This window comes from Suncus etruscus, chromosome 20 (genome assembly GCF_024139225.1).
Source record: "Suncus etruscus isolate mSunEtr1 chromosome 20, mSunEtr1.pri.cur, whole genome shotgun sequence".
Taxonomy (NCBI): domain Eukaryota; kingdom Metazoa; phylum Chordata; class Mammalia; order Eulipotyphla; family Soricidae; genus Suncus; species Suncus etruscus.
Window position 1 is genome coordinate 12,531,439 of NC_064867.1, and position 23,129 is coordinate 12,554,567.

The window sequence follows — 23,129 nt, forward strand, 5'->3', positions numbered from 1 at the left end:
TAATTGTGATTTATTCTAGAAACGGGTTCTTGTGAAATCTTAAAAGGAATTAAAATGTCATTTTTAATCTATTAAAATCTATCCAAGATACCAAACAGACACAAATCTGTACAATTTACACAAAAATACTAGAATTGTGTCAATTGGATAAACCTCCGACTCCTTTGTTATGTAAGTATTCTTTTAAGTGCTTTCTTTTTAGTGTTTTTATTAGTATCTATTACAAGGTTTGAAACTTAGATATCTAATAGATATCAAAGATAATATCTAAAACCCTGATCTTCAGTCACCAAACTAAACTGAAACACTAATGTTTGTTCACTTTCTTCTGTTCATTGACTGGAATGACAACCTTTTACTTATTCAAAACAAATAATAGTAATCTATTATCTTGGATGTGCTCATTCTCATCAATACTCCACTACCACCACCGTTACAATCCACCACTAAATCAACACAAATACATCCTTAAACTGGTGTCCCTAATTCTGCCTTTGCCCCTTCTCCATCTATTCTTAATATGGCAATGAGTGATGCTATTAAAATGTAAATCAGACTGTCTCACCCCACTGCTCTAAGACATGGATGTTTTTCCCTTTCTCTCCAATAATTCTGCTCCCAGTCACTCTGAACTCTGCTTCCAATGTCTCCTGATTCGTTCCACCCTTACTTTTATATTACTTGAACACATCACTTATTGTTTTTAGTCGCTGAATGACCTATTTCTTCTTTTCACATCATTCTTTTTTTAATAAAATTCTTTATTTAAACATTGTGATTACAAACATAATTGTACTCATAACAAGAACACCTCCTTCACCTGTGCAACCTTCCCATCACCAATGCCCCATCTCTTCCCTTCCCCATCCACACCCCCCCCCCCCCGCCTGTATTCCAGACAGGCTTTCTACATCTCTCACTCACTGACATTCACATCATTATTCTAAGATAATCGTATCTCACTCATTTACCTCATTTTTAAAAGACTTGTCCAGATGTCACTTTTCAACAAAATTTCAACTAACTTCCTATAAAAATTGCAGTCACAGGCCATAGATACCAAATAATAGAGCACGTATCTGGCATGTATAAAGCCTAACTCTATCCACGCACTTTGTGTCCCCTATGCACAGTCAGGTGTAGCCCAAAATACTCCCAACAGCACAGACGGTTAATTCTGAAAATCCCCAGCACTGCTAGGCCTTAGCAGCACAGGACAAGCATTGACTCCTCAAGTCTAATTTACAGGACTGGGCACCAACAGGAGCCCCATTAAACAAGAGTAGATGTGGCCCCTATAGAAATTTTTGGAGTTCTATACTCCCATATCCCATTGCTATTATCCAGTTTCATTTTCTCCAGGGTTTTATAGTAACTTTCATTTTTTTATCTCCCTCCTTTATTGAATGTAAAATCTGTAAAAAGAAGCTTTTTATTTGTATCATTCAAAACTTATATAATGGTGACTGGTATCCCGGAAACATTTGTTATTTCTATATTCCATGTAACCCTAAAATCCCATTCAAATGCTTAAGGGAATCTGAAAGTTCTAATTTTTTTCTGTAAAAGCATATTTTTAGTCACATAACTCAGCATTTCTCAAAAAAAATCTGATTTTTTTATTTATAATTTTTATTTTGATCATAGTGGTTTACATGATGACAATAATATTTTAGTTAAATATTTACATAACATCAGGGGGGGATTACCATCACCTAATTGTCTTCCCTTCACCTCCGTTTTTGTCCTATCTCCCATATCCACTTCCCTCACCCCCAGGGCTGCTAGAGTATGTGGTCCCCTATGATTTTAATGGGCCCCTAAGATATGTGTTTGGAAGACCCAGAGGTGAAACTTGTTTAAATAGGGAATTATAACACAAGTATGCTGATTTGGGGCTGATATCACTAGAGCTTTTTGGTGCTAGTACAAGAACCATCCCCCACTCCTTCCTTCTTCCAGGAGGCTTGGCTGCCGAATACACACTCCTAAAAGTTGTAGTATCAGTAATAGTGCTTGGAATCTCTGGTCAACCTCATTTGTTTGATACTGCCATCCCCATAAGAACACACTAACTTAACAGAATGTACAGCTAACAACAAGAGTTTATTAAATCTCCTGCCACTGTATTAATTACTTCATTGAAAATACAACAGTTTGGGGTGGGAGTGACAGCACAGCGTTATAGGGCGTTTGCCTAGCAAGCAGGCTGACCCAAGAAGGACCAGGTTGGATCGCCCTGCATCCCAGATGGTCCCGTCCCCCCCCCCCCCCCCGCAAGCCAGGAGCGATTTCTGAGTGCATAACCAGGAATAACCTGAGCATCACAGGGTGTGGCCCAAAAACAAAATAAAAAAGCAAACAAAAAAAAATTTTTTTAAATGTGCTTGCTACTATACTTTTTCTTTCTTCTTTAACTTTCTTCTCTTCCATTTTATTTTTTCCAATAACTTTACTTTCACTTATTAAAAACAAATGTACTGTGATCAACTATATCAACTGTGATAAATTTTACTTAAATCTAAAAAGAAATTTTAATATGTAATACTAAAAAAAGAGCATGATACTGCTTAAAGACAAATTTAGATTTCTTTCAAAAAGCACCAAGGAAAGGCTATTAAAGCAAAATAACTAATGCTGTCACCCGGGAAAGCTAGGAAAATAATAAAAATGTGCTAATGGTCAATTATAACTCATAATGACATTTATTCATTGTATAATTGTTTTCAGCCCTATAATTATTTAGGTTTTTGTTATATGATGCTGTTTCACATTTACAGCTTCAAAAATAAGCCACAGAGTATTTGTTTAGATTATTAAATATGTGGGCTACATAGTACAGTGTTTAGGATGCCTGTAAGTTATGTGTCTGGGCTGGTATTATAATAATAATAATAAGGTATTATTTAGTGATAATTTAATAAGTTAAATTATTGATTTATTAATTAATAATTTAATAAATAATTAATGATTAATAATAAATTACTAAATAAGAGATGTTATTATATAAAAAAATAAGACAATCATAATAACCGATTAAGACCTAGAATTGAGATATGATTTAACAGTAAATGATAGGATTTAACAGTAAGTCAGTGAACCATGACTTCAATGTGAGGTTTAGATTTAAAAAAAAAAGTTCAGATGAAACCCTATCATGTGGCTCAACAAGCAGAGCATGTGCCCTTCATAGTCATGATTCTGGGTCTTAGTCCCCAAGTACTGCATTTCTCTCCCAGAACAGATGTGGAATTTCAAAAATGCAAAAGGAAAAAAACTCAAAAAGGAGATCTTTTACTATATGTCTAATGATGTAAGACTACTAGCATGACATTAGGCTCAAGAAGCATAATAAAGTATTGTGCTGATTTTTATTAAGTTTCATCACATTCATATAAAGGGAAGTTAAGTATGTTAGGCATGATAGTGCTATTCTTAGAAAATATGCTTTCAAGATTGACTGGTATTTGAAAACTTGTATTGGGGGAATGTTCCAATCATTCCCTAATTAATAGATTGGCTCTCTAGGCCTAAAACTGTAAACCATATGTTTCATAGCAGACATCTGCTCTTGGGAGTTTGATATTTTGCAAAAGTACCAAATGCCTACCTCCCAATATTGTTTCTGAGGACCACTCTAAAGGTTATCCCAGAGAAACAGTATGTCACATCAGTGATGGAGGAATTAAGCATATTCTAAGCAACTCCAGTGGCAGAAGACTATGAAGAATACTTGAGTTTTCTCTGGAACTCATCCCATGTGCATTTTGTTCTGCTTGCTATCTTTTTGCTGTATAAGTCTTAACCATGACTATGGCAATAGGATGAGTCCTATGAGCAAAATATAGGAGAGGTTTTGAAGATCTCTGATGTAGTTAGTTGACTACAGATCTAAAGAGCAAGCATTTTGTGCCATTTCTATACTCCTAAATATGATTTGTTCTTAAATAACACAGGAGAGATTTGATATTATATATTACCTTCCCATCTATCTAAGTAAGTTTATAGATGTGCTGCATCTACACTTCAATATTAGTTAACATTGATAGACTGATAAAATGGCAATAATATATGTGCAATTCAAACAACTCAACTGTTATGCTGTGTTCATTCATATAAAACAGCCAGACACAAGACTGATAAATTTCACAGCTCAGACAGTAGCGCTCAAGTTTGTTTTGAAAGAAATTTGACTAAAATTCCTAAAAAAAAAAAAAATCCAAAACACATTCAATTAGATTATTTTCTACTTATCTTTGGAATTCAACAAAACATAAAGTACAGTTGTATGTGACCAATAAGGATAAGCATTTTTCAAGCTTCTGTGTCATTTAACTTCAGCTCTGATATCTCAAAAAAAAAAAAAAAAAAAACCACAGTACTTTATACTTCTTCTGATTCCTCAAGAGCTAAACCCCATCTCTTGACCAAAAGATCAATAAACTGTTACAGAACATTGATATGCAAATGAACTGTCAAGATACAAGATAACATAACCTAAGTTGAAGGATTCCAGCCAAGAAGTACTTTTTTTTAGTCATAATCCCCTCCAAATAAAAAAAAGAAAAGAAAAAAGTTATGTTTTCTTTTTTTGCTTTCAAAACATATTTAATCATTTAGTAAAAGGGGAGGAATACAATATTTAATGAATCACTTTTATAGATTAAGACTCATGGAAATCAAAGGAAAACAGAGTAAGACCCAGGTGACAATGCCATAAAGCATAGAATCATATACACCTGTAAGATTTCAAACTGCACTAAGAGTTACTGGGTATTTTCTATGCTTTTTTTTTCTGCATTTCCTCAAGAAAAGTTAACATTTCACTTTTTTAAACGTTTTAGGCTTGCACAAAGACAAAAATTACATGAAACCATTGCTCTAATAAAGGTCTCACTATACTTCAAGCATTTTATATATATAATCAAAAGTGCTATCATTTTATCATTGTCATCTTATTTTTCTTCTGGTCTCAGACTCATTTAGTAAAAATTCATGATGGAAAATTAAGTTTTATCTTAAATATTATTTTATTAACTGGTTAACTTTTTAAAAAATAAATATCTTTATTTAAACACCTTGATTACAAACATGATTGCGGTTGGGTTTCAGTCATGTAAAAAACAACCCCTTCACCAGTGCAACATTCCCATCACCAATGTCACAAATCTCCATCCTCCCCACTCCACCCCAACCTGCACTCGAGACAGGCTTTCTACTTCCCTCATTCATTCACATTGTTATGATAGTTCTCAATGTAGTTATTTCTCTAACTCTTTGTGGTGAGCTTCATGTAGTGAGCTGGAACTTCCAGCCCTCCTCTCTTTTGTCTCTGCAAATTATTACAAGAATGTCTTTCATTTTTCTTAAAACCCATAAATGAGTGAGACTATTCTGTGTCTATCTCTCTCCCTCTTACTTATTTCACTCAGCATAATAAATTCCATGTACATCCATGTATAGGAAAATTTCATGACTTCATATCCCCTGATGGCTGCATAATATTCCATTGTGTATATGTACCATAGTATCTTTAGCCATTCATCTGTTGAAGGGCATCTTGGTTGTTTCCAGAGTCTTGCTATGATAAATAGTGCTGCCATGAATAGAGGTGTAAGAAAGGGATTTTTGTATTGAATTTTTGTGTTCCTAGTGTATATTTCTAGGAGTGGTATAGCTGGATCGTTTGGGAGCTCAATTTCCAGTTTTTGGAGGAATCTCCATATCACTTTCCATAAAGGTTGGACTAGACAGCATTCCCACCAGCAGTGGATAAGAGTTCCTTTCTCCCCACATCCCCACCAGCACTGCTTGTTCTCATTCTTTGTGATGTGTGCCAATCTCTGTCATATGAGATGGTACCTCATAATTGTTTTGTTTTTCATCTCCCTGATGATTAGTGATGTGGAGCATTTTTTCATGTGCCTTTTGGCCATTTGTATTTCTTTTTGTCAAATTGTCCATTTCTTCTCCCCATTTTTTGATGGGATTAGATGTTTTTTTCTTGTAAAGTACTGTCAGTGCCTTGTATATTTTGCATATTAGCCCCTTATCTGATGGGTATTGGGTGAATAGTTTCTCTCACTCAGTGGGGGGGGTTGTATATCCTGGAAACTATTTCCTTTGAGGTGCAGAAGCTTCTCAGCTTAATATTTTTTACTCAAAATAGATACCACTTATGCAACTGAAAAAGTAATGAAATATTTGGGAATATTACCAGACAATAATTTGGTTAATCTTCTAAGGAAATTAGAAAAGAAATTTAGAACTGAAGGTGTTTGGACCATACCCTAAGGTGATCAGGGCTTTACTTCTAGCTCCGTGATTAGGAGTCACTCCAAGTGGTGCCTGAAAAGTGTAGGAATGAACTGGCACCTGCTCCATGCAAGGCAAGCACCTTAATTCTTATACTATCTTTCCATGCCTAGGAAAGACATTTATAAGACTTTAACAGTCATGTTAAAGTTTTTAAAAATATTACTAACATAGAAAGTATAACATTAAATTAACATAGAGTAAGTTAATTATGCACATGGAGCCAGTTAGAGAGTAGATAGATACTTTCAGGGGACAAGCCATTTCCCAAAACACAGGTGTAGTAGTAATTCCCAGATTTAGAAATGCAACAGTTTCATTGTGATACCTGAAGGAAATTGGGATACTTTTCAGGGAAGTTGGGAGAGTGAAAGAAAGATATTATACATGCTAGAATTTTCCTTCAAGTTTCTTTTCAACACAATCAATGTACAATGTTAATGTCTATCAATATCAACATATTTTTGTCATTTATTTTAGTGACTATCTCATTGTCAATAATATCAATGGCAAAAAAGGGAAACTCTAAAGCAGTGTTTTCTGTTTAAATCAACTTTATCACGTTTCTTTTTACGAGTAAAACTTTCATAATTTTATAAAAATGTCCTTAAGATTAGATTTCTCAACTCAACTCTAAGCAAGTCACCTTTATCAAATGCAAGTTAATTTCATAAAGTAGTGAACAGTACTTTTCTCTTCACAAATAAACAAAACATATCTATTTTATAAATTTATCTATTTTATATCTATTTGCAACTTGACGTAAGTTTAATACAAAAACACTTTAATTACTATCCTAATTTAAGGCTGCTCAGGATTTTTATATTTTTATAAAATATTTTTATATTTTTAAGTGTCAAGTTAATGTAAATTCATTTTGGAATCAGAATTTATTAGAACTAAATTAGGATTCAAAGATAATTAAAAATAAAAGTTATATTTAAAAAAAACTTAATATATAGAGGTGAAACACTTAAAATGTTTTCTGCTATTTAAGACAAATTTTAAAAATCATGCAACTTTGACTCAATCTGTACTGCAAAAAATGTGAGGGAGCCTGTGAGTGTGAGCGAGCGTGTGTGTGCGTGCGTGCGTGTGTGTGTGTGTGTGTATAAATGATGAAGGTATTATGGAAGCTGGTTAAAATGTATAATGAAGAGAAAACTAGTAAGAATATAGCAACCTGGCTGAAATTGATATTCATTAGGGTACTCTTCACATCAATAGGGAGCATTTGGACTCTGTGGTCTTTATCAATGTCCCAGCTGGTAATGGTTGAAGGTTAATGCCTTACCCCATTGTGTTCAATTTTCTATCCTAATTAGCCCTCCAAATCTATAGCTGTGAGCACCAAGTGTCTGTGCTCAAAAGAAACTAATTAATGCTAGCAAATTAGATCAAGTCCAAAGATCCAACAGCCAAACTCTTAGTTAAATGCTCCTTGTTAATAGGAAGTGTAGCTGTCAAAAACGGCTGTTGGTGACTATAATGAAGCATCTTTCTTTCACTGAAAGTGATTTCATTTCTCTTTGTCCCTAGAAAACCTGTTCCATTCCCTTCAGAATCCTAAGTTGCTGGCAGTGTGACCCAATTCTTATAATCAGCTGGGTTGAGATGACATGAAATACAAATCAAATAGAAAAGCTTTCCTCATGTTTCAAGCCTTAAGCATAAAGTTAAATGACTTATCAAAATACCTATATCATTATCCAATAACTATATAATTATTGTGCATAATTCCTTTGTATATACCCTGTCATTATTTAATAAAGCAAGACTATATAAAAATGTAGTAGTGTCATAATTCTGAATAATACTTTACTGTTTATTTTAGCTATAGTTGTTCTGCTACTCCTTGAGAAGTATATGTCAGTATATGAGCAGTATATAAAAGGATCAATATTTGTCCTCACAAAATTCACAAGGCTAAACAGATGAATATCAAAGATTATTATTTATAAAATAATATTTTTCCTAAAATAGTTTTAAACCATTTGACTTTGGGACTAAAAGTTTATTTATAAAATCCAAATATTTAAAATTGTTATAAAACATTCTAATAAATTCAATTACATTGAAATCACCCAAATTCATTTCTTTTTTTTTTTTTTTTTTTTTTTTGGTTTTTGGGCCACACCCGTTTGACGCTCAGGGGTTACTCCTGGCTAAGTGCTCAGAAATTGCCCCTGGCTTGGGGGGACCATATGGGACGCCGGGAGATCGAACTCGGTCCGTTCCTTGGCTAGCGCTTACAAGGCAGACACCTTATCTCTAGCGCCACCTTCCCGGCCCCCCAAATTCATTTCAATTTTAAGATGCTTTCACTCTTAAGAAGACTTTCTTTAAAAAAAAAAAAAAAGCAAACTTAACCAGGTTTACTTCTTAAATAACTTATCTTATGATTAAAAGGTAGATTTCAAACATTTCCTTTTTTGTATCACTAAAAAGTAGTAGTAATACCACACAAAAATTTTTAAACTTAAACATTTTCATTTTAAAAACCAAAAGTAAACTTTCACTGCGTCAGAAAAGGCAGTTCTAAAATAGAACACAGCATCTTCCTTCATTTTCATTTGAAGGATCTGTGTAAAAAATAAAAAGCCATTGGCTCATTTTCTTCCATCTTATATACCAAAACACACTTAAGAAACAACATAAACATGACTCTAACGTAATTATTTAGTTATTTACATATATCTTATTTAGTTGTATTTATTTATATAATTTATAGTTATTGGTAAGATGTATATTTTCTAAGTAAAATGTTAACCCAATAATTTTATTTTCCATTTTTTAATTTTGTTCTCCCTAACCTGAAATAAAGCCTTATATATATAATTATTTTTTAAATTCTAGGACAAAGGTGAAGGATTATCTCTTGAGACTATCAGCATGACACCTGCCAATGCCAGATGTGCACTGAAGCCTGTCTGCAGCTGCCATTGGGTTAATTTCTCCAACCTAAGTGTGGGGCTAGAAGGAAAGAACTGATAACCATGAAAGCAAAAGTAATATTGCAGAATACTACTAACAAGATAGTTCATTTCTTAGTATTTACTTATGAATGGATTATAATTAAATCTAATTTATGGAAGACAAAACTGAAATATATCAGAGTAACAATGGAATTGGCTATCACATAATGACAAGTCTTAGAAAATTCTTTCCTTATCCCCATTAGTAAACATTTAAATACTAGCAGCATTCAAATACACAGAACCAATCTAGTTGACAGAGCCTGGCTCCCTGCAGAAAAACCTGAAGTGGAATTTCTGTCCACTGGAGTTAAATGTGGTGCTCTAAGTTGTTCTAACCACTTAATTGCGGTGCCCAAGCTAAAATGACTAAGGGAAAAGTGAAGGAAAAATCAGGAAACAGTCAATGGAAAATTAGGTTTTCTACTCTTCTGAGAAGGCCACTCCAAGAAGTAAAGTACTTTGAAAAACGATAATCACAGTAACATGGTTATCTGTCTTTCTGGTTACCCATTATTTATGGCCTCATTTTTACCTTTCACTTCTTTCTTACATTATTCACTGTTATGTATTCAAAGGTCTATCTCTAGTCTAATGTAAAAGCCTATTCAGGACTATTCATAAAAAAAGCATCTTCCAAAGACAATTTGCATATTTTTGTGCTTATTGTGTACCTTTTACATTTCTTCCACCTAATCATTATACTAATAAATTTAACACATCAGACCCACAAGTACTACTAGGATTCCATTAACAATTCAGAAATAGACAACAGCACCAAGAAAAATCATCTTAGAATATGTCTATATGAATCATGTTGATAGATGAAACACAGGTACATATTACATCTGATGTTTCTTCATTCTCTATCAAAATCATCAGAACAAGTATTCCTTCAAAATACTCATACTAAGTTTTTCTTTACATGTAAACCAGTCTGGGGAAAACATTCTACTAGCAATTTGGGAGAATATTTTTAAACTGTAAATGAACTGAGCACTGCCTGAGAATTCTGAAAGTTGATATACTGGTAGCTCAGTGAAAGGGTGAGAAGTAATTAATTCATATTAATTCATTGTCTACCTGACTCTGAGACTAAGTATTAAATTCAATCATTATAAAAAATAAAATTGATCTTTATATGAAAATTTGAATCTCACCTTGGACTTGTTCAGAACATCTCTCCCGGGCCTTTTCTCTCATTATTTTAGGTATCAAAACATCTTTTTCAACATGTCTTAGATGCTGATCTTAAGAAAAAAAAAAAAAGAGTAGATATCAAAATCAATTAGCTATTTATGGGGAAAATAAGCACCCCAAAAACCTACACCACTGTACTAAAATATGATTATTTAATAATTTACAAAATTGCAACTATTTTACTTTCACTGAAAATTATTCTAATCTTATGAATTACAGAACAAACTACAGAACATACATACAGTTTTCTTAAAATGTCTATAAACTATTTAGCAGAAATGTTTTGAGAACATACTCCCTGGAGTCTAATAAAAAATATATTTACAAATATAAACCACCATAAAGTACCTTTATCAATAATAAGGTCTACAGAAAGAGAAAGAGCCAAGATAAAGAGAAACTACATAAGTTGTTTCACTATCAAGCAATAAGTGAAGCCTAAAGGAGAAAAGAACTGTGAGACTCAAAAGGAAAGAACTACTACAGAAACAGGGGATGGGAAGTCTAGATTTTTTACAAACTGACTACAATTAAGACTAAGTTATAGTAGACAAAGCACCTAAGTTTCCTACCCCTTTAATTTCTAGATAATCTTGGAAAAACAAAGATATAGATAGGTGTGCTCAGTAAACAAAAAGACCAGGAATCTCTCTCTCTCTCTCTTTTTTTTTTCCCCTTTTTTAAGGCAAAGAAAATCAGACAGAAGAAAGTAAAAAGAATACTTGAGAGTTTGTCCCCAGAAGAAAAATTGATGACAAGTGGGCTTTTCCATGCTCTGATGCAGGGGCAGGGAACTTTCTTTTATGCCAAGGGTCATTTATAACATCACATGCAGGCCACACAGTACAGGCAGAAGGGCCAGAAAAAGCTTATAAGAAGCATTTGTGTCTGTCCCATGTACCAAATGATTTCTGGACATTTAAAGAGCCTGCTGAGCAGATAGTTCCCGTTCCTGCCCCAAAGCAACAAAAATGTGGAAGAGACTTTCCTAGAGGAAGCCAAAGTATTCTTTGTGGAAATGCCTTAACAGGAACCAAGTAGGTCATCTCTTCTATGGTTTTCTTTAGACCATGAGTAAAAGTGAAGATTTATTACTAAATATTAGAAAATTTCCCAGTTTCTAGTGACAACTAGGAAGACCAGATATCGATAAACTTTCCTAGTACTAGGTGGTTCCCAATAATCTATGGCCATAGGCAGTTGTAAAATACAATAGTTGTAGAAAGGATGAAAAGGGCATCATTAGGAAGGAAGGAAGGAAGGAAGGAAGGAAGGAAGGAAGGAAGGAAGGAAGGAAGGAAGGAAGGAAGGAAGGAAGGAAGGAAGGAAGGAAGGAAGGAAGGGAGGGAGGGAGGAAGGGAGGGAGGGAGGGAGGGAGGGAGGGAGGGAGGGAGGGAGGGAGGGAGGGGAAAAGAAAATCAGCAATGAAAGAACAAAGAATTGTCTAAATCTGTTGGAAGTGAGGAGATCCAACAGTGATTAATAAAGTTGCAAGGAAGTATCACCTATAGGTCCATCTAAACACAAAAATTGACTCTGAGAATTAATTTATCTGTGGATTACATCAGAGCATGAAACTGAAAATAGTTCTTTCAACACATAAGTGAATTAAACAATGGCCCAGACAATGAAATATTAGTCAATTATAGAATGAGCTACTAACATACAACAGCAGCAACATCTTGCACAGAACTCAAAGGATTCACTGTGATAGATGAGAAAATAATCTCAGTTATATAAGAAGTTTCTATTTATATTATATTCTTTTTTTAATCACTCAGGCCTCACTTCTTTTTTTTCTTCTTTATTTAACCACCATGATTACATACATGATTGTAGTTGGGTTGCACATACAAAGAATTAAATGATATTCTTAATGTGACAAAATTATCATTAAAAAATCATTGATTACCTATAGGAAAAGTGAGAAATAGTGTGATTAATAAGGGCTAACAGGAGGAACTGTCTTTGTGGTAACAGAACTATGTGCTGACTATGATGTTACTCAAGTAATCAAATATAATAATAAAATAAAAACATACATGACTTGCATATAAACATCAGTAATATTCAATAAGCTATTTATTTACTTCAACCACATCTAATAGCATAACAGACTAATGCTAACACCTTTGTTTCCTCAGTGACATTCAATTTGAGCAGTGTCCTAATCGTTTTTTATTTCTCCCTGCAAAGAAACTTTTTCAGACATTTTTCTCTATCTGGTCCCAATGAAATGTAAATGTCATAGATATATTTGCTATGATATACTACACACAGAAATGGATTTTATACATTAAAAGAATCTAATGTAATGATTCTTCTTTCCCCAATAACTTTTTTCCAATGAAGCCATTATCACATGCACATCAGACTACAGCTAATCACCTTAAGCACACACCCTGCAATCCCTAATCCCCTTACCCTGTCTTCCCTAAACACAGAAGCACACACCCTGATTTAATCCCCTATCACATCCTACCTAATTGGTTGACAGGAAGTCCACAACCTGTTCTCCCCTAATATAAATGTCTACTTCCCACCTACAATAAACCAAGTTACTCTCCAGAACTGGCTGGTGAATGCTTCTTTGTGAGTGCTCTACTTGCCCAGGATTCAACCACACCAGCTACTCTGATCCAGTGACTACTTGAGCTCTGGCCCCACCAGTGTCATTTACAAAGGGCGCCTGATTAGGAACCTGAGAAGATCACAAGGATAATGCAGGCCCACCAAGAAGGATGGTGGTTCAAATCCTGGCATTCCATATGATCCCATGAGTATACCAGGAGCAATTTCTGAGTGTAGAGCCAGGAGTAGCCCCTGAGAGCTGCCGGGTATCACCCAAAAACAAAAACAAACAAACAAAAAAGAAACCTTGGGTCCCATTATGCCTTATCAGAAACAGAATTCTCACAAATGATGAAACCAAGCTACAGTTTCCTGCTAAAAGGGATAAAGAACCCTCCAAGCTGAAGAGTTTCTGCTCCTTCCCAAATCCAACACAAACTGCCAAGAGAAAGAGAAAAGGAAACCAATAACAACCCCAACAGGTAATTAGAACAACAAGCCAACATACCACATTAAGACAGAGATTACAGGGATTAAGAGTAACCAGATTCAGAATTCCAATTCTGTTTTAGAGGAAACTGGTCCAGCACTTACTGGGCTGCATAATTTAGGAGACATTTGTTACATGCCTGTGCAATGCTCCATGTTTGGCTGATTATTTTAACAAAAACTATTACAAGGATGTTAACAAGTCAAATCCGTTGGGACATAAAGGTAAAGTGGCAGAAGAATTTGGCAAAATTATGTAAGCTCTGTGGGCAGAACAAACATATCAGACCAAAAGACTTTAAGATAACCATTGGAAGATCAATGACCAATTTGCTGGGCATGACCAACAAAATTCATATGAACTACTTCTATTTTTGATAAATGGTCTCCATGAAGACCTGAATAAAGCTGATAGAAAAGACAGAGAGAAAAATAATAATCATCTCAGTAACTTAAAAGCTGCAGAGCATGATTGGCAGATACAAGCAGCCCAAGGAGTCTATTAGTTTTACACTTTTTTCAAGACCAGTTCAAATCTACAATCCAGTGCCTCACCTGTCACAAAAAGTGTTGAACATTTGAGGTGTTCTTGCATCTATCTCTGCCATTAGCATCCACAATTAAATGTACATTACAGAATTGCCTCAACTTATTTCCCAAACAGTAAAATCTGACAGACAATAATGGGTCTTTTTGCATTCACTGCAGAGTGCAGTGGGATTCTCTAAGACAAAAATTTGGAAATTACCACCTGTGCTTTTAATACAACTGAAACGCTTTTCCTACTAGGACAGGCAGAAGCAAAAATTAGGCCTGTGTGGAATTCCCCTTAGAAACCTTTGACTTGTCATAGTATGTTATTGATTCTAAGAACAACTCTGAGAAATACAACTTATTTTCTGTTTTGAATCATTATAGAGAAATAGATAAAGGTCACTACACAGCCTACTGTAAAGATGCAGTGATATAATGCTGGTTTAAGTTTGATGATCACAAAGTTTTGGATATTCCTACCTCTTCTGTGAAATCTTCACCAGCTTATATCCTCTTCTATATTTCAATAGGTCCTAAAGCAACAATTCATGGAGAAAAAAATTGGAGCGCTCTGGACTTGCACGAATGTGCTCAGTGCTCTTAACTCTTATTACAGTGGTCATTAAAGGATGCCTAACAATTTATGAAATAAGTTTTTGTGATATGCTTAGGACAGGATATGGAAAAGCCGACTGGTTTACAGTATGAATGTACTCAAACCTAACCTAGGACGCTTTTACAGATAAGTCTAAATTATCCTCGACACCTTATTTGCCAGCTTTATATTTATGAAAGACTTTGACGCATTTACCACCCGAGATGAGTCAGTTGTACACCTATTGATTCAACAACTATGTGTGTGTTTTGTGGTGACCACCTTTATGTTAGCCTAATGTCAGTATGTGTTGTACATAATGTGTCTGCTGTACATAGCTCTTCTACATTTCCCCTCCCACACCTGCCATTCAGCAAAACCTTTTCTATTGTTTCTCTATGCTCACTTACTCCAGACTTGTTGCTTTTCCTACTAAACCCCTTTGCCACTAAGCTCAACACCCCTAGTGCCCTAGAACATCACCCGACTCCCACACACTCAACCCCTGCCCCCGCACCTTTTCAGCCTCTCATCACCATGGATTGCCACTCATGACCAGGATAGGCTTTTCAAATGGGACTGATCTCAGCCATCAATTGACAAATCACCTCATAAACTGAAGCAGCATTACAGATTCTACCAACTGCTGACTTAATCAACAAACCAGGGGAATATGTGTACTACTTTATATATATTTCCTCATGTGCATTTCTTTATTTTGGAAACAGTATTGCTCGTTTAGACCTGTTCAGCAAAATATAGGGAATATACGTATTTTTTTAATGTATTTCTTGGGAAGCATTGTTGTTGTTGACCTATGTATCAGGAATTATAATGACATCAACTACAACCTAGCCATAGTCCCCTGGTGCTCCAACAGTACTTTGTGCCATTATCCTTTCTATTTTTTACACAGACCAAGTAAAATGGAGAAATCTTATCTAAGACAGGAGTTCCTGATTATTAGGGACAGGAACTCAAAAAATTATCTGCTTGCAGGTGGGCCTTTTCACCTGAACATTTGTCATATTGACTTGACTCAAGCTTCAGTTACTCTGAGATATGCCACACACCCCTAAACTTTGAGTCCCATCATCGGAACCAAGGACAGGTCTTGTGCCACCCTGACAAAGAGGAATCCAGGGACAGGCTTTGAACCACCCTGGCAATGACTTGCAAACCCAGGCATCCTTCATGATGTCCTGGAGGCTTGTGAGAGCCCACTGCAATGTCTGTCATCAACAGCCACCATAAAGAAGATGGAGAGAGATCCTTTTACTTTTCCCAGGACCGAGAAGAATCCTCTTGGGTCAGACAAACTAAAGACTGGACTGAAGCCTGCAGATGAAATGTGTAACCAGATATTTCCTGGGAAAGGCTACCCTGTTCTAAATCTAATCTAGTTTAAAAGTTTTTATCCCGGCTTTTACTGTGCTATGCAAAATAACAGCCATTTTTAACACTACGGGTTAAGCTCTGATCTGGGGTTCCCACCTCTAGAAGAAGACAATCTAGCACAACCATTATCTAGCCCTTCTCTATTTTTTGTGCATAACAAACCTTAACAGTGACTCTGACCTTGCCAGTGACTTCTACATCTTGGGACCTGACTTCTCCGGCATCATTTACATCAGACATCATCATTTCAGAAAAAGGGGCAAAAGGTACATAAAAATTCTGCTCTATTTTGCAATTTGTATTTTTTATTTCAAAATAAGATTTTAAGGGAAAAAAACTTTAAGTTACATATGATGGAGCAAGGAATCCCAGTCAAAACATCATTAAAAAGAATATATATAAACACATTAAGTTACATGATTCCAAGTCCTATTACAATGCTACAACAGCTACACTGGTATGATATAATTAAAATAAACAAATAGAATAGAATAGATTCCACAAATATTTCCACATATATACAATCTTACCTATCTTGATAAATCAACCAAAGCTAATCGGTGGTGGATGTCGATAAATATGAACAAAAATGTCTGAACCCCTACTACAAAATAACCCCCAAAATCAATTTACCATGTATTATAACCTCAACATAAAAATAGAAATGTTTTTGAATCATCTGATTCTGCTTCACATTTGTCCCCCTACAAACAGAAAAAAAGGGGAAAATAAAAGTGGGTGAGACCCAAGGGTCAAACAGTCTCAGGAGCATTGAGTAGAAATGAAAAATGGTCAGACCAAACCAAAGTCAAAGAAAACCGAATCAAGAGACCCAAACTATAACAAGCTTTACACAAATGGGGTTATGCTAGCAGTCTAGGGGGCTAAGGATGGAAGTATTGGATGCATGCTGGGAACTATGGCAGAGGGAGGTCAACACTGGTGTGGGAAGGGGCCTAATTCACTGTCACTAGGTTACTGAAATACAACTGTGAACGACTTGTAAAAAAAAATTTTTTTAATAGAAATGTTTAAACAGAGATCCTACAATTCACTAAGACAAAGGTATTTCTTAGAGGTAAGACTGATATCTAAAACAAAATAAAGTGATATATTCCTCATATATAAGACCTACTATTCATCAAGCCACAAACCAAGATAATTGTTCACTAGTTTGTGTATATGAAACTCAGATTCAAATTTTATAAAGAACCATACTTCAATAGCAAAAATATAATCTAACCGAAAAAAGGTAAAGGGGTTGTACAGCCAATCAAATATATATATATATATATATATATTGTAAATAGAAATAAAGATATGAAGCAATACTCAAAAGCCATTAGCCACTAAGAACTGCAAATAAAACCCATGATATCATTTCACACCACCAGAATGACTATAATTAAAAACACTGACAACACCAAATGTTGGGGAGAAATGTAGAGCAACTGGTGGTGGGAGTGTGAAATGATAAATGTCTTTGGAACTGCCTGCTAATTTATAAAACTAAATATACACCCAACCAACCTATTTTACACTCTGAAATATTAACCTACCCAAGATAGATAAGTGAATATATTTATCTATAAACAATGTATACAAGTTTATGTGTAGAAGCATTATTCAAAATAGCCCCAAATTGAAAACAAAAAGCCCAATTGAGAAATAGCAAGAAACCAATCTTCAGATATATTCAAATATAAATGAATCAAAATTTTTGTTGAAAAGGGGCTGGAGCGATAGCACAGCACTAGGGCGTTTGCCTTGCATGCTGTCCTAAGGCCAGCACTTCCCTAGCAAAGCACTATACCCTCAGGCACTCACATTAAGTCATGTGACCACTAGCTAAAAAATGACTGTAAGTGGCCCCTGGGCCCAAATAGCACTGCTTGGGAGCACCACCTACTCACCCCCAAAAAGGATGACAAAACTACTCATAACCACAAATTTCAAAGTACTCTGCTGAAATTTCAAATTTTTAATATCTTGTATGTACAGATATGCAAAAAATACATAATCTATGAAGCCATATACACGTGTGACTATTCCACTAGCTGTTTTTCAGATTACTGAGGAATACTGCAATACCTATCAGGGCCTGGCTTTTACAAATGTCTATGTTCAGCAGAGTTTTAACTATTGCTTTACTGTGTAAGAGAATTTTATTTATTCCTGTGTCCATTGTACTGCAGTTACTAAGTTTATGGGTTTTTTTCCTTTTCTTTTTTTTTTTTCTTTTGCGTTTTGGACCATACACAGAAGTACTCAAAGGTTACTCCTGGCTCTGTGCTCAGAAATAACCCCTAACAGGCTCGGGGGACCATAGAGAGTATCAGGGATCAAGGTGGATCATGGGTGAGGCAAATGCCCTTCCTGCTGGTGCTATCGCTCCAGCCCAAGTTTGTGGCTCTTTTTATTTTAGCAGCCTTGATATCACATGCCAAGTTTGTAGTGCTTAAGGAAACCATCCATTTCATCAAAAGTTTCAAAATAATGATATAAAAATGTTCCATGTATGTATTCATTACTATACTTTATCCCATTTTTCAATGCTTGGACCAGGAGTCAACAATTTTTTCTGCTAAAAACTGGAGTATAAGAATTCTCAAAAGCTGCCAGAGGGAAAGATGGGGGGATGGGTACTGGGGACATTTGTGGCAGGAAATGTAAAAGGTGTTGAAAACTGTGTGATTGATAATCATGAACAACCTTGCAATTGTACTATTTCATGGTAATTCAATTAAAGAATTTATTTAAGAAAAAATAGAATTCTCAACAGATTTGCAGGTTATTTATTAACCATCTCAGTTACATGACACAGTATGTAACTGTGCTTTGGTGATATAAAGAAAGACTCCAAATTGCTGCTCAGGAAGTTCCCAGTTCCTTCCGAAAGATTCTCAAGCAACTTGGCTAGCTAGCATTTCAATTCCAGGGCCTGAGGGTGCCTGGATCTAGAGATGGGAGACAATGTTCATGCTATCCTAGTAATGCTCAAGGGTGTGAGGGAACAAAGCCAGATGCTCAGAGAGGCCTCCAGGGTTGACCAGGGAAATCAGTTTTAATCTAGCTTTAACAGACTTTCAAACTATTAGTAATGTGTCTCCTTTGACCTACCTATCTTACAGTGGTCTTACATAACTAACACAATTTTAAGAAACAGTTCTTGGGGCCAGAGCAGTGGTGCAGCAGTAGGGCATTTGCCTAGCATACAGCTGACCTAGGATGGATCGGTTCAATATTCCAGCGTCCCATATGGTCCCCTGAGCCAGGAGCGATTTCTGAGCTCATAACTAGTAGTAACCCCTGAGCATCACTCGGTGTGGCCCAAAAACCAAAAACCAAAAAAAAAGAAAGAAAGGAAAAAAAGAAACAGTTCTAGAGTCAAATGACAGATGTTGGAACATAGTATGACGAAACCTCAACTATCAAAACTTTTTAACTCTGTACCTCATGGTGATTTAATAAAAAATAAAATAAAATAATTATTTTAGTTGTGTGAAAAAAGTTCTCTGAATACATATCACACTTCAATAATACTTAACTACATCTTCATAAATAAATTAAAAAATAAATATATTTTAACAACTCTAAAATCACAAAAATATTTTTCATTTTTCCTAAGTAATGTTAGACTAAAAAATACATATATTGCAAGGGCCAAAGTAATATAGTACAATGGGTAGAGTACTTGTCTTACACAGGGCCAACCTAGGTTTACCTAAGTTTGAACCCCATCATCCGATATGGTTTCCTGAACCCCAAAAGGGAAGTGATCCTTGAGTGCAAAAACAGGAGTAAGTCTTGAATGAGCACTGCTGGGTATGGGCCCAAAACCAATAAACAAAAATAAAGTTAAAAATATTCTCTGATTTTGGGGCCGGTGAGGTGGCACTAGAGGTAAGGTGTCTGCCTTGCAAGCGCTAGCCAAGGAAGGACTGCGGTTCGATCCCCCAGCATCCCATATGGTTCCCCCAAGCCAGGGGCGATTTCTGAGCACTTAGCCAGGAGTAACCCCTGAGCATCAAACAGGTGTGGCCCCCCAAAAAAACAAAAAAAAAAAAAAGAAAAAATATTCTCTGATTTTGTAACATATCACATTAGATTCCATTAAGATAGCTATAATTTACATATGTATTTCAAATTAAATGCCACACTACAAATATAAACATGGCATTTATAACTCAAAAAATTCAATGTCACACGGTGCATATATAATACATTGGCATGAGTCTGTTAAAAAATAACGAATTTTCAGTTTTCCATGACATAGGCACATGAATTTATTCTGAAATAAAGAATCAGAATACCACCAGAAAATTTCCAAAGCTTTAACTTCTCGACATTCTATCATCACCTGAAAGTCAATTTTCACCTTTTTCAAAATGGCTGAATTTGTTAGCTCAGATTTTGCTTTGAGATGCACATGTTCCTGCAATACGGGGAAGCACTAGATTATAAGGCTATAGACAATCACACTTGTTATGAATCCATAAAGAAAATGGGGAGGCAAATCAGAATCTAACAGAATTTTCCCAAGGAAAAAAGTAGAAAAATAAGGTATACATGTTCAATAATGAAAATGTTTTAATCTAAATAATTTGGTTTTTACTTGGAAATCTTTTTTTAAAAAATCTTTTATAGTTATTTGCTCCTGAAGATGCTACTGTTTACTGGAAGAAAAATGTTTGTAGTAATTTATCACTGTTCTCAGGAGCAAGTTTCTACTGTTTATCTTCCTTTTCTCGAAAGAAAGGATTCTTTAACAGATGGGTTCTCAATCATTCTATCACACCAGAAAGCTTAAATAGACCAATTATTTAAAGCAGAATTTCTCAAGTTGGGGCTATATGGCAACTGTGGGCACCCAGGATATTCTAAGAAGGCCAGGGGAAAATAGTATAAATGGAGAGCCATAATACAGAGCTAGAGGGTCAGCCAGTAAAATAGAGGGGCCACAGGTAGAAAATGAGGTTAGAAAGGGGCCATGCTCAGAAAAGAGGTTGTGAGACTGCTCTACAGGACAGATATCTGAACGCTGTGGTTTGAAAGTCACAATCTGCCCAGACTGTTCGTTCACATCTTCTTGCTACTATGATAGCACAAAATGGAAAGGGGCAAAGGGCAAGGTCGGTGCAGACTAAGAAAATTAAGATAGGGCCCGGAGAGATAGCATAGCGGTGTTTGCCTTGCAAGCAGCCGATCCAGGACCAAAGGTGATTGGTTCGAATCCCGGTGTCCCATATGGTCCCCCGTGCCTGCCAGGAGCTATTTCTGAGCAGACAGCCAGGAGTAACCCCTGAGCAACGCCGGGTGTGACCTAAAAAATCAAAAAAAAAAAAAAAAAAAAAAAGAAAAAAAAAAGAAAATTAAGATAGTGAAAATCACAGTTCCTTTCACCTTCCCTTGAAGTCATACCTGGACCAAGAAACACACACAAAGAAAAAAATATCAGAGTAAAGAGAGGTCTCCCCCAATAATGCAAGCTGTTTCTGCTATAAAACCTTACAATAAGGGCAATGAATGTCCTGTATTATTCCTAACAGCCCTCAACAAGGATTTTTTCATGCCATTTCAGAAATACAGTAGAGGTCCATGCAGATGAAATAATCAAGGACACTGATAAAACGGCAGGGCCCAGACTATATAACCCAGGCCCCAAATCTTTCGTGACAAAGTCCCAAATTTTGTAGAAATCCCTTGCTGCCAGTTACCTGCAGGCTTCAAGTCAGCCTGCTGCTTGGCTGCTACAAGGCTGCAGAGGCCCAAGGCTGCCAAGGACAGGTGCTACTAGTCTCACAGGAGCCTGAGCTACTAGTCTCACTGGCCTGGTTGCTGGGTGGGGCCTCATGCCCACCCAAGGATGCCAACTATAGGTAAGGACCACCCACCCTACCCTACCCTGGAGTTTCTGAGAGACAGATGGAAATTCACTGGCCAGAGGTGGCGGTGGTGGTAATGGTGGGGGAAGCCCAGGTTCAAAAAAGAAAAGAAAAAGGGATAGATACAAAGCAGGCAGCATCTCACCAAAGCTTTATCTCTGGGTCAGAGAGATAGCATGGAGGTAAGGGGTTTGCCTTTCATGCAGAAGGTCATGGGTTCAAATCCCGGCATCCCATATGGTCCCCCGAGCCTGCCAGGAGTGATTTCTGAGCATGGAGCCAGGAGTAACCCCTGAGTGCTGCAGGGTGTGACCAAAAACAAAGCTTTATCTCTGTTATTATCCCATCACCACCACCACCCGCAGGCCAGCAGGCCCAACTCTAGTCACTATCCTAGATCCCCCTGCAAAGATCCAAGGTTTTTTCCTTTATACCTAGCATAAGGATGTCCAACAGGCGTATCCAAGGGTCGTGTCCAAGTCCAACTGCCATTATATCAACAGTGACCTACTTAAGATCTCAACAAACTTAATGTGAGCTTCCACAGTTATGCTAAGAGTGGAAACAAACTTTAGTCTGTAACATTGTTTCATAAGTATCACTTTAAACAAGTATAATCCAAAACTCAGTTCTCATTTGTGTATCAGAAAATAAAATAAATGGGCTTCATTGGATGAAGAACTATCTGTCACCAGAAAAAAAAAACAAAAAAAAAAAAACTCTTCAAAAGAAATTAAGTATCAAATATTAGGTCAATCAGTAAAATCAAAAAAATTATAAGCTCAATTATAATCCAAAGTACAGAAAGCATAAGACAATTATCCCTTTCCTCTTGACATCTGGATTAAATATCACCAACATTCCACAATTCTATGTCTTTTCAACTTCTTTGTCCTATCAGCTATCAGTGCTTGTAACTGCCCTTTTCACACTACATGCCTAGTTTCCAAAGCATCTATATTTTGAACCTCAGATACTTCAGATCACTAGGTGAGAACTTCCTCTTTTACCCACATTACTTTAACCCACATAAGGCCAGAAATATTTACAAGCATGCATATTAATGCATAAAATTCATTTATGCAGGAAAATATGCTGATCTTAGAAATACGATGTACTCTTGTACTCTGCATTGTGATTATTGTGTCCTAAATGGTATAATTTAAC

The 23,129-nt window shown here is 35.9% G+C and overlaps 1 protein-coding gene across 3 annotated transcripts in view; it reads right to left on the bottom strand.

Annotated features, from left to right (window-relative positions):
• CMC1 (C-X9-C motif containing 1) overlaps positions 1 to 23,129 on the bottom strand; it is an 87,236-nt gene that overhangs the window by 58,567 nt on the left and 5,540 nt on the right. For 2 of the 3 annotated variants that reach the window (XM_049766080.1, XM_049766079.1), the window contains exon 2: positions 10,451 to 10,540. The exons of the other annotated variant lie outside the window; for it this stretch is intronic. In XM_049766080.1, the coding sequence (XP_049622037.1) occupies positions 10,451 to 10,540 (90 nt within the window). The remainder of the gene's footprint in view (positions 1 to 10,450; positions 10,541 to 23,129) is intronic. 3 annotated transcript variants of the gene reach the window in all.